Source organism: Talpa occidentalis, unplaced genomic scaffold (assembly GCF_014898055.3).
Source record: "Talpa occidentalis isolate TD23 unplaced genomic scaffold, MPIMG_talOcc4v2.1 talOcc4.2022, whole genome shotgun sequence".
NCBI classification, from domain to species: Eukaryota; Metazoa; Chordata; class Mammalia; order Eulipotyphla; family Talpidae; genus Talpa; species Talpa occidentalis.
The window spans coordinates 1,100-14,736 of record NW_023602100.1 but is presented as its reverse complement, the minus strand read 5'-3'; the positions used below and the strand labels follow the sequence as shown (position 1 = coordinate 14,736).

The 13,637-nt window shown below is 55.1% G+C and overlaps 1 protein-coding gene across 2 annotated transcripts; it reads left to right on the top strand.

Moving 5' to 3' along the window:
* The first annotated feature begins 5,454 nt into the window (after nt 1–5,454).
* On the top strand, nt 5,455–11,128 carry LOC119253822 (heme oxygenase 1-like). 2 transcript variants are annotated; one of them, XM_037521100.1, is made up of 5 exons: nt 5,455–5,574; nt 6,603–6,720; nt 8,419–8,910; nt 9,612–9,711; nt 10,416–11,128. In XM_037521100.1, the coding sequence occupies exons 1-5, from the start codon at nt 5,552–5,554 to the stop codon at nt 10,544–10,546; spliced, it is 864 nt and encodes a 287-aa protein (XP_037376997.1). In that variant the 5' UTR covers nt 5,455–5,551; the 3' UTR covers nt 10,547–11,128. The 2 variants fall into 2 exon arrangements, with proteins under 2 accessions (XP_037376997.1, XP_037376996.1); XM_037521099.1 differs by having other exon boundaries at nt 6,600–6,720.
* The last annotated feature ends 2,509 nt before the right edge of the window (nt 11,129–13,637 follow it).

Sequence of the window (13,637 nt, the reverse complement as noted above, 5' to 3'; positions counted from 1 at the left end):
CAGCATTTCAGAAGAGGAAGTGGATGTGGCAGGGGAGTCAAGTAACTGCAAAGTTACTGGGTCAAGCACCTGGGGAGATGGGATTGTACTGCCTTGTCGCCTTATCTGCAAAATGAGGGGTGGGGAGCAGGGCCTCCCTGGTGGTGCAAGGGGTTGAGTCTCCGCACTATGAAGCTATCGGCAACCATTGAGCATGAGTTTGATCTCTGGCCAGGGAGCTGACCCACACAGCACAGCAGACCTCTCCTGTCTCGCCCAATGCTCCCCTCAGCAGTAAATTTCAATAGATCCACCTGTTCTATTCCCACTCTGTCTCTGGTGAATCCTCTCACCGCTCCCCCCACCTCTGGCCTGTACCCCAGCTCTTGTATGCATAAATAAATAAAATGGGGGGGGCAGCAGGAGGAGTAAAGGGGATAGGAATGGAAAGACATCCCATCAGTGCCCCCTTCTGCCCTTCGTGTGAGAGCCCCCCATTTGGAGTGTAACATCTGCGTCTGTCACACGTAGCCTGTGTGGGATTTCAACCTGGTTTATGGGGTATCTTGACACCCAGAAAAGCTCTGGTGTTTTGAGGTCCAGTGTGAGGAGGTTTTTAATGTTTGGGACTGTTTGCCTTGCTGAGGAAGGCTGTGCTCCACTGAGGCTCACGCCACCACTGGGGTCCCCTCTGCCAGCCCTGCTGGGTCACAGGTGTGTCCTTTTAGGTCTACGGGTGGAGTGGGTGGAACTTTGTTTACCTGAGATACCCTGTGCTTGAGGAGACCCAGGTGTGGTCTCCCGGAGCAACCTGTATCTGGCAAAACACTCCCCTGCTCCCTCACCCTCAGCTGGGGCCTGCACCTATGTTTTCCACTCTAGAACCTCGGAAGCCTCAGCCCTGGCCGCCTGCCAGCAGCCCAAACCACTGATTTTCCAGGCGCCTGCCGAATGCTGAGTTGTGATTTCTGCTTTCTCCTCCAGAGGCTGAATTTCTGCTGTGTCACGGTTGGGAGGGGAGACTCAGAGGGACAAAGGGAAGGCAGATTATGCTGAGTCACCCGCCTGCGCAGCCCGCCTCTGGCTGCTTGGTGAAAGAGCAACTTTAACCGCAGGCAAGAAGAAATGAAACTTCTAGAAAAGGGCAGGCCCTTCCTATTTATCTCATTTTTTTTAAAGATTTATTTATGCATTAAGAACTGGGGTATAGGCCGGAGGTGAGGGGGGTAGAAGGGAGAGGACCCACCAGAGACAGAGTGGGGAGCAGAACAGACAGATCTACTGAAATACACTGCTGAGGGGAGCAGCGGGGAGACAGGAGAGGTGCTGCATCATGTGGGTCACCTCCCTGGCTGGGGATGGAGCTTCAGCTCCAGAGGCTGCTGGTAGCGTCACAGTGCTGAAGCTTGCACCACCAGGGAGGCCCTTATCTCCTTTCTTGCCCATTGTTTGCAAAGCCTGTCCCCTTCCATCTCCAAACTGACTTGTCCAAGACTGAGCTGTGTCCGCTGCCCCCTTCCCAGCATAGTAACCTGGCAATCCCATCTCCCAGGTGCTTGACCTAGTAACTTTCGGTTCTTCTTGACTCCCTGCCACATCACTTCCTCTTCTGAAACGCTTGATAGCCCTGCCTTTAAGATACGTCCTCTGCCACTTCTAGGCCTTCCTGTCCAGGCCCCCAACATCTCCGGCCTGGATCACTGCAGTAGGTAGGTGGCCTCTGCTCTTGGCCTTCTTGTGTGCAGCCTAACCCCAGTGACCACAGAGACCATCCCGGGAAAACCCAAGCCACATCCCCTCATTGCTCCAAACCCTCCTGTCTCTCCATCTCACAAAGGGTCCCTTCATGAAAGAAAATGAAACACGAACAAAATGCATGGAGGAGAAACCCAGAGCCAAGTCAGGGCCTGCGGGAAGAGTGCATGGGCCTCCCCTCGGCCTTCAGCCCCATCGCAGCCTGCAGCCTCTCCCACAGACACTAAGGCACTTTTCCTTGTGATAAAATCTTTATGCTCCTAAATTCTTGCCTTTCACATAAATTCCCTACCAGAGATGACAAGTTCATATATGCCAAGTGTCCAGTCTGGAAATTAACGTGTGCCCAAGAAAACAAGTTTGGCTTCCGCCGTGTGCATGTCCATATCTGTCCCCTCCTTTCCTGAGAAAGGCCTGTCAATCTGCACACCTGGGCCTTCAGGTCCTGGGATCTGTCCTCCCTCTGCCTGCTCCGCTGTCCGCCCCGCCCCCACCCTCTCTCTATGCTGCAGCTACACTGGCCCCTGGATGCTGCTTGTCCAGGCCAGGTCTGCCCCAGGCCAGGTCTGCGCCTCCACCTGGCTTTCCCTGCCGCCCCTAACAAGGCTCCTCCCCGCATCTCCCACCTGCAAGGTCCACCTGACCGGACCCTGATTCCACACTGCAAACTATTGCGTTCTGAAGTCTCTGACTTCTGTGTCTCTCACGCCGTGAGCCCGCCAAAGCTCCCCAGCTTTAAGGGCCCCTGTAATTCAAATGGGCCCACCCAGAGAATCTAGGAGGAGCTTCCTCTATACAAGGTGTAGGAGCTGAATTACACCAGAAAGTGTAACAAAGCACAGTCCCAGTTTCCACGCATAGGGATGGCATCTCTGGCAGGATCTGTTCACGAGATAAGCTTCTGCCTCTGGGGAGGGGTGAGACAGAGGCTTGGCTCAGCAACATCAGTGTTTCTTTCGCGTTTCCACCACATTTGTCTTCCGTGGCCCTGTTCCTTTCTGGGATCATTTCCCTACAGCCCAGACTCTCCATGAGGGCCTGGGCACGCAGGCTCTGTCAAGGTGGGCTTCCAGCTTCTCCAGCTTTGGGCCTCCGGAGCTCAAGCCCGGCTGGCCCAGCCTAGCTGCCCCCACACTGCCCTGTTACAAGGATGTGATTCCATTAGACCCACAAGGATAGTCCTGGATAAGCTCCCATTGCAAGACCCTCTACTTAATTCACATCTGCAAGATCCCTAACATTGGGAGCTGCACTTGGGAGCCCATTGATTGATCAGCCTGCCACAGAGGGAGAAAGAACACCACAGGGGCCATTCCAGCAGCTTGCGGACAGGAAAGGGAAGTCAGGAGGCTGAATCAGCATGCGGAAGGGCCGCAAGAGCAACCCCAGCACAGAGGCAGAGGGAACCACATCAGCTCAGCATCCCCCACCCCGCACCCCCACGCTGGCTTGTCTGGGAGTGGAGGCTATTTTAGCCAAGTCAGGGGTTCCTGGGGAAGCAGTGCCACCAAGAGCAAACCTGGGCTGGGAGCCAGGATCCCTCTGTCACTGAATCCTCTATTGGGGGTACAGGGTGGGCAAGTCACCCCCTCTGGGGGCACAGTGACCCCCATGTCAGGGGTCAGATCATATAAGCTTTACCTTCTGGGGTTCCTGAATTGACAGGTTTGGGATCTGGGAAAACTACCTAACCTCTCTGTGCCTCAGTGGTTTACATGGACAAAGTAGAAATGAGCATGACCATCCCTCACAGAGCTGTTATTGGGATTACATGAGGCCCCACTTAACAGCTCCGCACACAGCAGGTGCACAATAAAGCTGGTTCAGATGGCAACTTTCAGCTGATTTCAGTTCTTTCTGGCAGCCTGGCAGTATTATCATGTTTACCAGAGTGAGATCGCATGACACACCCTCATCTGTTTAGCCAGTCTTGATTGCTACCTGCTCGCTGACTCCAGGCTCTGGGAATTTACAAGGTAACACAGATATTCTAATGAGGCCATTGGTTTCTGCTGGTCCTCCTTCCTAGAAAGTTCTTGGCCATTTTTCTGAAATCACGGAGGAGCTCCAGTTCTGACCTCTGTGAGTCTTGGAAAACAGCAAATGCCGCCGTCCAGAGGACAAGTGTTTCCAAGACAATCTTGGAGGTGCCGTCTGCTGTGGGGATATCACTCCCTTCCTTTGGCATGATTTACTCTCTGTACATTCTGGGAGGACGCCACAGTTTGCAGTTTTGAGGTCTTTATGCCAGACTACCTGGGTTCAAGTCCCTCTCTTAAGCTCTCTGCCTCACTTTCTTCATTTGCCAAGTGGGGATAATTTTAGCACCGACCTGTGGCACCATTATGAGGATTAAATGAATTAGTACTTGTTTCTATTCAGAATCGTATCTGGTGCAGTGACTATGAGTGGGCAGTGACTAATAGTGCGTTGTTATCGGTCACAGAAGCAGAGGTGGTTCCCAGGGCAGGCCACCTTGGCGCAGGCTACTCTATCAGGAATGTGCCCGTGGCCGGACTGATATGGGGACTGATGCTCAGGAAAGTGACCTTGGAGGAGAACTGCTCGGGGCCAGAAGGCTGAGCCACGATTGGGTGGACCGACCACCACCTGCCTGTTTCCAAGCACAGGGACCCCTGGACAAACAGGGTGGAAGGGAAGACAGGTCTCCGCTCCCCAGCCCAGTGGGGCATCCGTGCTTGGCTGGCATCTTCAAGACTGTACCAGCAGCCCCGCAGAGGGCACACGGACAACCTCCACTTCCAGATGACGTCCTTGTCATGAGCCAAAGTCACTTTTTAACAAAAATTTCCATTCCAGAACTGTGGTGTCGGGAAGGGGCTTTAGGAATCATTCAGTCTTTTTGTCCTGCGGGTCCCCCTGGCTACCTGCTTGCCCCCAGAGCTGAGGACCAGCCTCACACAGAATTAATTCAGCAGTCGGTGACCAAGGCCATTGGTTCCAGGCCTGGAGCCGGCGCGGGGGACAAGAGACAAACCCGGCCTAGGGGTCCCGGAAGAGGACCCTTGCTGCAGGCAGGGAGGGGGCCTGCAGGACACTGGCGCTGCCACGGTGTGTACCAAGGGCAGGAGAGCCTGGAGCAGGCAGGCAGAGACGGAGACTTGCCCTGGGGTGTGTGCAGGAGATTGCTGCGCCCCCCCTTCAACCCTGCTAGCCTCAGTTTCCCTGTCTATAAAATGGGAGTGATCTATCCCTCCGGATAGCTGTGGGGATGAATCCTGAAGACAGCAGTCCCTAACACTCAGGAGGTGCTCAAAAATCCAAACCCCCAAAAACACCCGGGTACATTCAAGGCCAGTGAGGAGCGACAGGCTGTCACCTGAGGGCACGTTTTAAAGACCGAGCGCCAGCACAGGCTGCAAGGAAGCTTGGGGCGGGTAAGTCCCCGGTGCTGCCCACCAGCCTCCTGCTCTGTGCAGGCTCCCTTCCAGCCACCTGGAAACTTCCAGAATCCTGGGGCGCTGGAAGCCCCACGGCCGGGTGGGGGGCTCCATCACACAGCTGCTCGGATTTCCAGAGAGTTCTTTTTTAACGTCCTGTGCTAAAAGGCTTTGTTTTCCAGGCTCATGTGACCCTCCCCTCCGCCCGCGCGGGCCGGGCGGGCGGGGCCGGGTGTTGCAACTTCGCGCCCCAAAGCGCTGATCAGCTGTTGCGCGGCCACGTGACGCGGCCCGGGGATAAAGGCCCGCCCGGCCCGGCTGGGCTCAGCAGCTCGTGGTCCTCACCACCGCCCTCGGGACATCGCAGCCCAGCGGAGCCCAGCGGAGCCGAGCCCAGCGAGCCGCACCAGCCCGCGATGGAGCGCCAGCAGCCGGACAGGCGAGCACGGCCGGCGGGGCGGGCGGGCCGGGCCGGGGAGCCGCGCCCTGGGGCTTTGGAGGCTGGAGGAGCCGCTGCCGAGCCGGCGGGTGCCTGGGTGGGCAGAGGGGTGAGAGGTGGTGTGCATGCCTGGCTCCCCGAAAGGGGTCGGGTCAGTAGGTAAGGCTGTCACTCTGGGGGCAACTTTTCTCCTCGGACTTTCAGGGGTGCTTGGAAAGGACCCTGCTGTAGCCAGGGGCTGCCCCAGGCTGGGTGAGAGTGGGCGCTTTGCTCACCCGAGCCCGCTTGTGGCAGTCCGCTCTCACCAGCTGTCCAGCACCTGAACATGGCAGTCTGGGGGCTCTGGTGCCCCCAGTTTAAGGTTGAGGGGGGCAGCAGCCCAAGTAGCTGGCCTACGGCATCAGAGCTGGGAGCGGGGATCGGACCCTGGGTTGTGCGCCTCTGAGTCTGGCCAGTTTCCTTCTCCCGAAAGTTTGATCAGCACCTAGAACAGGAGGGTGGTGTTTCTGGAAGGAGCTTAGGAGAAAAAGGAGAAATGGCGATTGGGGGGGTGGGGGGGTGGGTGGATACAGGCGAACATCTGGCAGAGATACTTCCAGAAAGGCACTTGGAGTAAAGCAGAAGTTTGCAGCTTTCTGAATCGAGACGCTTTTATGATGAGCAAACATTAAGGGGGCATGAGATTGTATCTGAAACAGCAACAAAATAAATGAATTAAATCCTGGGTCTAAAAGCCAACCACAGCTATTTTGGTGTTGAACATGAATGCCCAGACCCTGCCCACTGCTGCCTCTCCTGGGCTGTGCTGCCCCCCAGCCGCACTGAGATAGCCGGGCCATGTTACGTAGTATTTTAATGACTGAAGAGCTGATGGGGCGGTGTCTTCAGGCAGCTGGGACCATGGTCTATGTATTAGATGGGAGTTGGACTTCATTTCTGCAGAGAAGCCTGATAAAGGTGACACTGGCAGCACCCTCAGAAGCTCACAGCCAACCTCTTGTCCCCCTCCCTCCCTGCCTCTGCAGCAGGCCCCAGGATTTGTCAGAGGCCCTGAAGGAAGCCACCAAGGAGGTACACACCCAGGCCGAGAATGCTGAGTTCATGAAGAACTTCCAGAAGGGCCAGGTGACCCGACAGGGCTTTAAGGTATGTGGCCTGATGGGACCAGCCCTGGTGGGAGTGTTAGCAGGGGTGGGTGTACCCAGGCATCAGACCTAAGGGGGTCATTTTACAGAGGATGACATTGAGGCCCAGAGACAGGAGATGACTCTAAGGTCATACAGCACATCCGCTCATGGTCTCTGTAGTGTTGGGGCGGTCATGCTATCCACTGAGCTTTCCTGCTGTGCCGGGCATTTTATGCAGATGGTTTCTAATCTGCGCCTCACCCTTGATAAGGAAGATGAAGGGAGAGGTCAGAGAAGTTAAGTATCTAACAGAGGGTCACACAGCCAGTAAGTAAATGGAAAAGGCCAACATCAAACCAAGGCAGGTTCATTTCAGAGCCTCTTCAGCAAGAGGGTAGGCTGGGCTGAAAGTCCCAGCACCACCATTCAGTGAGGGCCCGTCCCCAGCCTCCCTACAACACCTCTCCTTGTCTGTGGAATGACGCTCACAGAAGGGTTTTCCTAGGCACACACTTCCCAGCACTGCCTGGCTGTTTCCCAACAGCGTTGGGAAGTTCAAGCAAATAGAGGAAAGCCCTTGACCAAGAACCGGACAGGTGACCCGTGAGGTGGGGCTTGTTCAAGTTGAACAGAGTGTGGGGCAGGGGAGTGAGCCCCCAGCAGTGTGCTTCTGGGGCCTTGGCTCGTGTGCGTGCTGGGGCCACTCCTCACTCCTTGTTCCTTGCCCTCTGCCCCCCTCCACAAGATGGCATGGGACAGTGGCTGTGATGTGGCTGGAACTGGGAGGCAACCAGGGGAGCACCCCATTTCAGCCACTGTAAACTTTGCCTCTTGCCTCTAAATGTCTGAACTCAAAGTGGCGGCAAAGATCCGTGACAGCTCCTTTCACTGATGCTGATGGAGGTGGCGTTTGTCAGTGTTGATTTCAGAGCCGCGCACTGGCAATACCCACTGCTTCTCCTTGGCCGTCCTGCCTGCCCCACACCCAGCCCTACCCCCACTAGTATGTGTGGTTGCGGTCATTGTCATCTTTGGCAAGGAGGGAGGAGGCTTGTCTGCACAGCATCACGCAGACCTTGGGTCACCTCCTGCCCTGGGGCAGGAAACTGAGACCCAGAGAGGGCAAGTGACTTACCCAGGGTCACACAGCTGGGGCCTGGCCAAGCTGAGGCTAGAGCCAGGATGTTTTCTTTCTACCAGGCCATGGTTTTTTGCCTGAGATAGATACAGGGCTGCTCTGAAGGTTAATGGCTCAGAAGTAACTCCGAAGAGTCACTTGGAACTTGCAAACTTTGCTCTTTTTTAAATTCAGTAAAATATTAATGTGTAACTGGAGTTCTCTGAGGCAAAGTACACTGGATCTGTCCCCCCAACCCCATATCCAGCGGTGGTGGGGGGCCTCCGGGAAGGAGCGTCTAGAGGCCAGATGCCAGAGGTCAGTGACCAGCACCTCCTGTGAGCAGTTAATCCAGGGCCCTCTGGCCAGGGGGGGCTTGACTCCACATTCATTTCTTACTGGCTGTGTGACCTCAGTGTTTCATGCTCCATCTGAACCTTAGTTTCCTTTTCTGTGAAAGCGGGATTGTTTTTTAAGGATTTAGTTAGACGTGCACTACTCAGTGGGACAGAAAGAATTCAGGCTCAGGAAGTGCTTCTGGTCGTTGGAGAGGTGGGTGTCCCTAAGGGGAGGCTTCACCCCATCCTGCTCTGCTTTCAGCTGGTGATGGCCTCCCTGTATCACATCTACGTGGCCCTGGAGGAGGAGATCGAGCGCAACAAGGACAACCCCGTCTACACCCCCCTCTACTTCCCGGAAGAGCTGCACCGCCGGGCTGCCCTGGAGCAGGACATGGCCTTCTGGTACGGGCCGGACTGGGAGAAGGCCGTGCCCTACACGCAGGCCACCAGGCGCTACGTGCGGCGACTCCATGAGGTGGGGAGCAAGGAGCCCGAGGTGCTGGTGGCCCACGCCTACACCCGCTACCTGGGCGACCTGTCCGGGGGCCAGGTCCTCAAGAAGATCGCTCAGAAGGCCCTGGACCTGCCCAGCTCCGGCGAGGGCCTGGCCTTCTTCACCTTCCCCAACATCGAGAGCGCTACCAAGTTCAAGCAGCTCTACCGCTCCCGCATGAACGCTCTGGAGATGACCCCCGAGGTCAGGCACAGGGTGATCGAAGAGGCCAAGACCGCGTTCCTGCTCAACATTCAAGTGAGCATCAGGCAGCTCGGGTGGCTGTGGTTCCCCAGCCGCTCCCCCGGGGAGGTTCTCGTGTGGTAGGGGAGAGGGCTGTGGGTCGTGGGTAAGTGCTGGAAGCCAGGCTTCCAGCTCTGCCACTTACTGGCTGGGTAATCTCAGCCAGATCCTGCCTCTCTCTGCCCCTCAATTTCCTCTTCTGTAAAATGAGGGTTAAAAGCCCCCAGCTCTTAGAGTGGCTGTGAGGGGTAAGCAAGTTCATTCCAGCCAAGCCTCCAGAGCAGCTGCTGTGGGGATGGGGGCCCTAGCTCATGCCCCTGAATCCCCATTCGCAGCGCGGGCTCAGGAGACGCCGGTGGGAGCAACTGTAGAAGCAGCACCCCCTGCACGCCAAGCAGGCAGATCTGTCTTCCAGACAGTTGTCATGGAAGGGAGGGGGGTGGTGTCAGAGCCAGAACCCCCCCCCCCCCCCCCAGGGCTAGCCTTTGTGCCTGCCCTCTGGGCTAGCCTCGGCAGGGCACATGACTGCTCTGTACCCACAAACCCTGGCCAATGAATCCCCAGACCCGCCCCTTGCCATGGGCGAATCTCACCCCAGAAGGCCAAGTGAAGGCAGCAGACTGCAGAAGCCCCTGTATATGCGAGGACACCACTCCTAAAACAAGGTTTGGCCTGGGGCCATCTGTCACTGAGACAACGTGTCTTCTGTTTTTCAGCTCTTTGAAGAGTTGCAGGAGCTGCTGACTCGGGACAGCCAGGACCAGGGCGCTTTGCTAGCATCAGGGCTTCGCCGGCGGCCCGGCAGCAGTGCGCCAGGTAAGGGGCGGCTGGAGGCTGCTTCTTCTGGGCTCCTTTGGAGGTGACGGGGCCCGGCTGTCTGCCTCCAGTCTCTTGGTGCTTCTGTCTTCTGAATGTTTTAAACGAGGAGGGGCAGAGGGGCCTGGCCTCAACCTTCAGGTGACCGTCAGCTTGGCCCCCAGGGCAGGCCGCAGGGCTCTCTAAACCTCAGCTTCCCCAGCTCCAGAATGCAGGGTGGCAGAGCTACTTTAAGTTCTTTGTCTCAAAAGTGAGCCCTCGCCCAGTGATTCAGGTCCCCTTTAGTGGTTCCTGAGCAGAGGCCCCCTGACGTGGGACACAGGGTTTCTGGCTGTGCCCCCCAATGGGATCTTCAGCAGCCATGACATCTCAGGGTCCTGTGTTTGTCTCCTCTTCATGTGCCTCCCAGAGTTCTCAGGCCATGCCCCGTGGCCCCCTCTCTTGGGAGCCTTGCAGTGTGTCCAGTTCTGAAGGGATGGGTCTCCTGGTGGGGGAGCGACGGGGCTTTGTCCTGGTGCAGTAGTTCTCAAAGGGGGCACCCTGGAGTACCCCCAGGGGACAGTCTCTTAACCTGTGGGCTGGCTGAAAATGGAGGAGGCACAGTGTGAGGAGGGGGTTCTCTCCCTGGCGAGCAGAGTCGTGTGACCTTAGGCACCCCCACCTGGATCCACCTGTGGTCGACATTGTGCCCCTTTCTCTTTCAGACTCCACTCCCACGGAGACCTCCAGAGGGAAAGCCCAGCTCAGCCTCCTCCCCCAGACGCCTCTGCTGCGATGGGTCCTCACGCTCAGCTTTCTGGTGGCCACGGTCGCCGTGGGGCTCTATGCTATCTGAATGCCGGGCCTGGTCCCTGCCATGAACTCTGTCCAGCAGAAGGCGCTCTCTCTGGAGAGGGAGGCTGTCTTGGCTGACTTCCTTACCTCTGACCTGGGAGGCTGTCGGGGCCCCCACCATCTCCCTATCCCCCTCTTGCTCAGGAGAGGAAGAAGGGGCCTGTGGCATGGTCCCCAACTCAGAGCACATCTAGCTGGGACCTGAGCTTCCAGAGTCCTGCTGGGCCCCTCGGCACCCTGTTCCTGCAGGTAGAGCCCAGAAGACCTGGCCAGAAGTGACCTCTGTCCTGGGCCTCCCCATGCCCCGGCTCTGTGGTCTCAGTGACACGCCGTGCCCAGGTTCCTGTTGGCCACGGCAACTTTTATATAATTGTGCAAAGATGTTATATCTTGTGTTTTTGTCTTGTTTTTTTTTTTGTGGAGCCACTTTTTGTTCCCGGCTCAGCCTAAACTGTGCTAGTTTGTTGTGTCCTATTATGTTTTTATAGCAGGGTTGGGGTGGGTTTATGGGGGAGGAGGGAGGGCTTAACAGCTCTGTGGCCTTGGCCTCTAACTTTCATGTGAAATAATAAATGACATTGTCTGACAGTACCTTGAAGTGTTTGTCTTGGGTTCTGTTACTCTTGAGAAACTGACCTGTTTGTCACTCTTTCTCCCTGTGGGGAGATAGGGGTGAGGGTGGGGGTGGTGGGAGCAGATTTCCGATGTTGTGGCCTGTTCTGAGAATGTGGGGGATAATTTTAAGCAGTTGGTGGATGAATCTTTGTGGCAAACCCTGCTTTTTGCAAGCTCAGCTCGACTGACAAAGAGATTGTTCTGTTGGGCTGAAATGAGCAGGTTCTGGGGTATAATTGATGTCATATGTACAGGGAACCCTAGGGGTGGAGTGAGATCCCTGGGTTCAAATCCCTGCTACCCGCCTTTGCAGCTTGGCCTTTGAGATTGTTAGTAACCTCTCTGGGGCTCAGTTCTGTCACCTGTCACCTGAATTCAGGGGGGTCACCTCACCTGCTGTGTCAAGTAGCAAAATCCTTACACCATGCAACCTTAGCTCCTGTTAGGAGAGGAGGGACATCAGTGTCTGTGACTCTCGCTAGTGAGAGTGACTTGTGACTTGTGACTCTCACAAGTGTCTTGTGCAAAGATGGCGCCTCACCTTTTTTTTTTATAAATATAATTTTTTTTAATATTTGCGCAGAACTGATGTAGGCCAGTGGAGCAGGGTGTGAGAGGATTCACCGGAGGCAGAGTGGGGAGCAGAACAGATGGATTGACTGAAATATACTGCTGAAGGGAGCAGCGGGGAGACAGGAGAGGTCTGTTGTGCCATGTGGGTCAGCTCCCTGGCTGGGGATCGAACTCAGGTGATACGGATGATAGCACTGAGCCTTAACCCCTAGGCTACCAGGGAGGCCCTCACCTGTATCTTGTTCTCCTCACAGCACACCAATGAAAGGTGTTGCTTCTCTCAGAGTCAGGAAGGCTTTAAAGCAGGTCTATTGAGCTCTAAGCCCCAAGCCTTTTCTGCTGCCCTTAACTTGTGAAAACCCCCAAAATATGAACTGCACAGCCTCCCCACTGGGGATATGAAAGCCCCTCACTGACGGTGTATTTGGGGGAGCAGAGGACAACCTTCCTGGCACAATTAGTACATGGGACTGGGAGTCGTGGGCCCATTGTCCCTAATCCTGGCTTGGTCACTGAGTCTGGATCCTAAGAAAAATCACTTCAAGTCTCCTTTTTACTTGTTGGCAAGATGAAAAGCAGCATACACCTCGCTTCCTCAGCAGCTGGCAGGGTCCTGCGGTGGCCAAACAGTCTGCGTGGTGGCATCAGAGCCCCTGGGAGGCTCCAAAGTGCAATGAGGACCAGGAGCCACCATCTGTGAGCTTGTGTGTGCAAACCTCGGGCAGCTGTAGCAGTTACAGTTCTTACACCCCAGTCCCAGTTTCCTTGGAAAGGGGCCTCGTTTGTTTGTAGTGACAATGAAAGGAAGGAAGGGAGGGAGGGGAGAGAGCCAGACCATCTTGAATTCTATTAATAAGAAAATGAATCATTTGTGTTCTAGTCACACTATGGAAAATAGGTGGCTGTTCAGTAGAATGACGTCCATCTAGTCTCCACTCCAAGGGGCTTCCAGGAAGTATTAATGAGAAAAGCCAGTTTCAGACTCATTTGATGTCATTTTTACACACTGCAAAAACACACGTTTAGAATGCTCATTATAGGGCCTCCCTGGTGGTGCAGAGGTTAAAGTCTCAGTACTATGAAGCTGTCTGCAGCTGCTGCAGCACGCGTTCCATCCCCGGGCAGGGAGCTACCCACATGGCGTGGCAGACCTCTCCTGTGTGGCCCGCTGCTCCCCTCAGCAGTGTATTTCAGTAGATCTGTCTGTTCTGCTCCCCACTCTGTCTCTGGTGAATCCTCTCAACCCCTGCATCTCTGGTCTGTACCCCAGTTCTTGTATGCACAAATGAAAATAAATCTTTGAAAATATGCTCATTGTAAATATTTTTGTGTGAATGTAGCAAAGAATACAAAGTTCCCTCCAGTGGTCTTGGGGGTGGGTATGGAAAAGGAAAGGGAAATGATTCAGTCCTTATTGCTGCAGGTGAGTGTGGTGATTTTCCCCCAAACTGTCCATTTTCCATGCTGGGTTGGGAATCTGGTCGTGAATTTTCATCAATTTTAAGGATGACCAAATTTCATAAATGTGAAGTATGGTGAAAAATCTACAATTAGGGAAAAAAAATCACCATTTGGGTCTAGGAAAATATCCTTGAGTCCGAAGTTTGTGACGACATTAAGGCAGTGACTCCAAACAATATCTGATGGGAAATTATTTCAGATTAATCTCCAAGTTTTGAGTTTAAGTTTTTTAATTTTTTAAAGATATATCCATCTATGCAGACAAGAACTGGGGTACAGGCCAGACATGGGGGGGTGAGATGACTCACCAGAGACAGACTGGGGAGCAGAACAGGCAGACTGACTGAGATCCACTGCTGGGGGGAGCAGCGGGGAGACAGGACAGGTCTGTCGCACCATGTGGGTAACTCCCTGCCTGGGGATCGAACTCGTGCTGCAGAGGC

What these genes read in the sequence shown, in the direction of transcription:
- LOC119253822 (XM_037521099.1), top strand. Translation starts at nt 5,552, where the DNA reads ATGGAGCGCCAGCAGCCGGACAG. An exon ending in TGACCCGACAGGGCTTTAAG is followed by an intron (nt 6,721 to 8,418) that starts GTATGTGGCCTG and finishes CTCTGCTTTCAG; the next exon opens with CTGGTGATGGCCTCCCTGTA. An exon ending in CGTTCCTGCTCAACATTCAA is followed by an intron (nt 8,911 to 9,611) that starts GTGAGCATCAGG and finishes TCTGTTTTTCAG; the next exon opens with CTCTTTGAAGAGTTGCAGGA.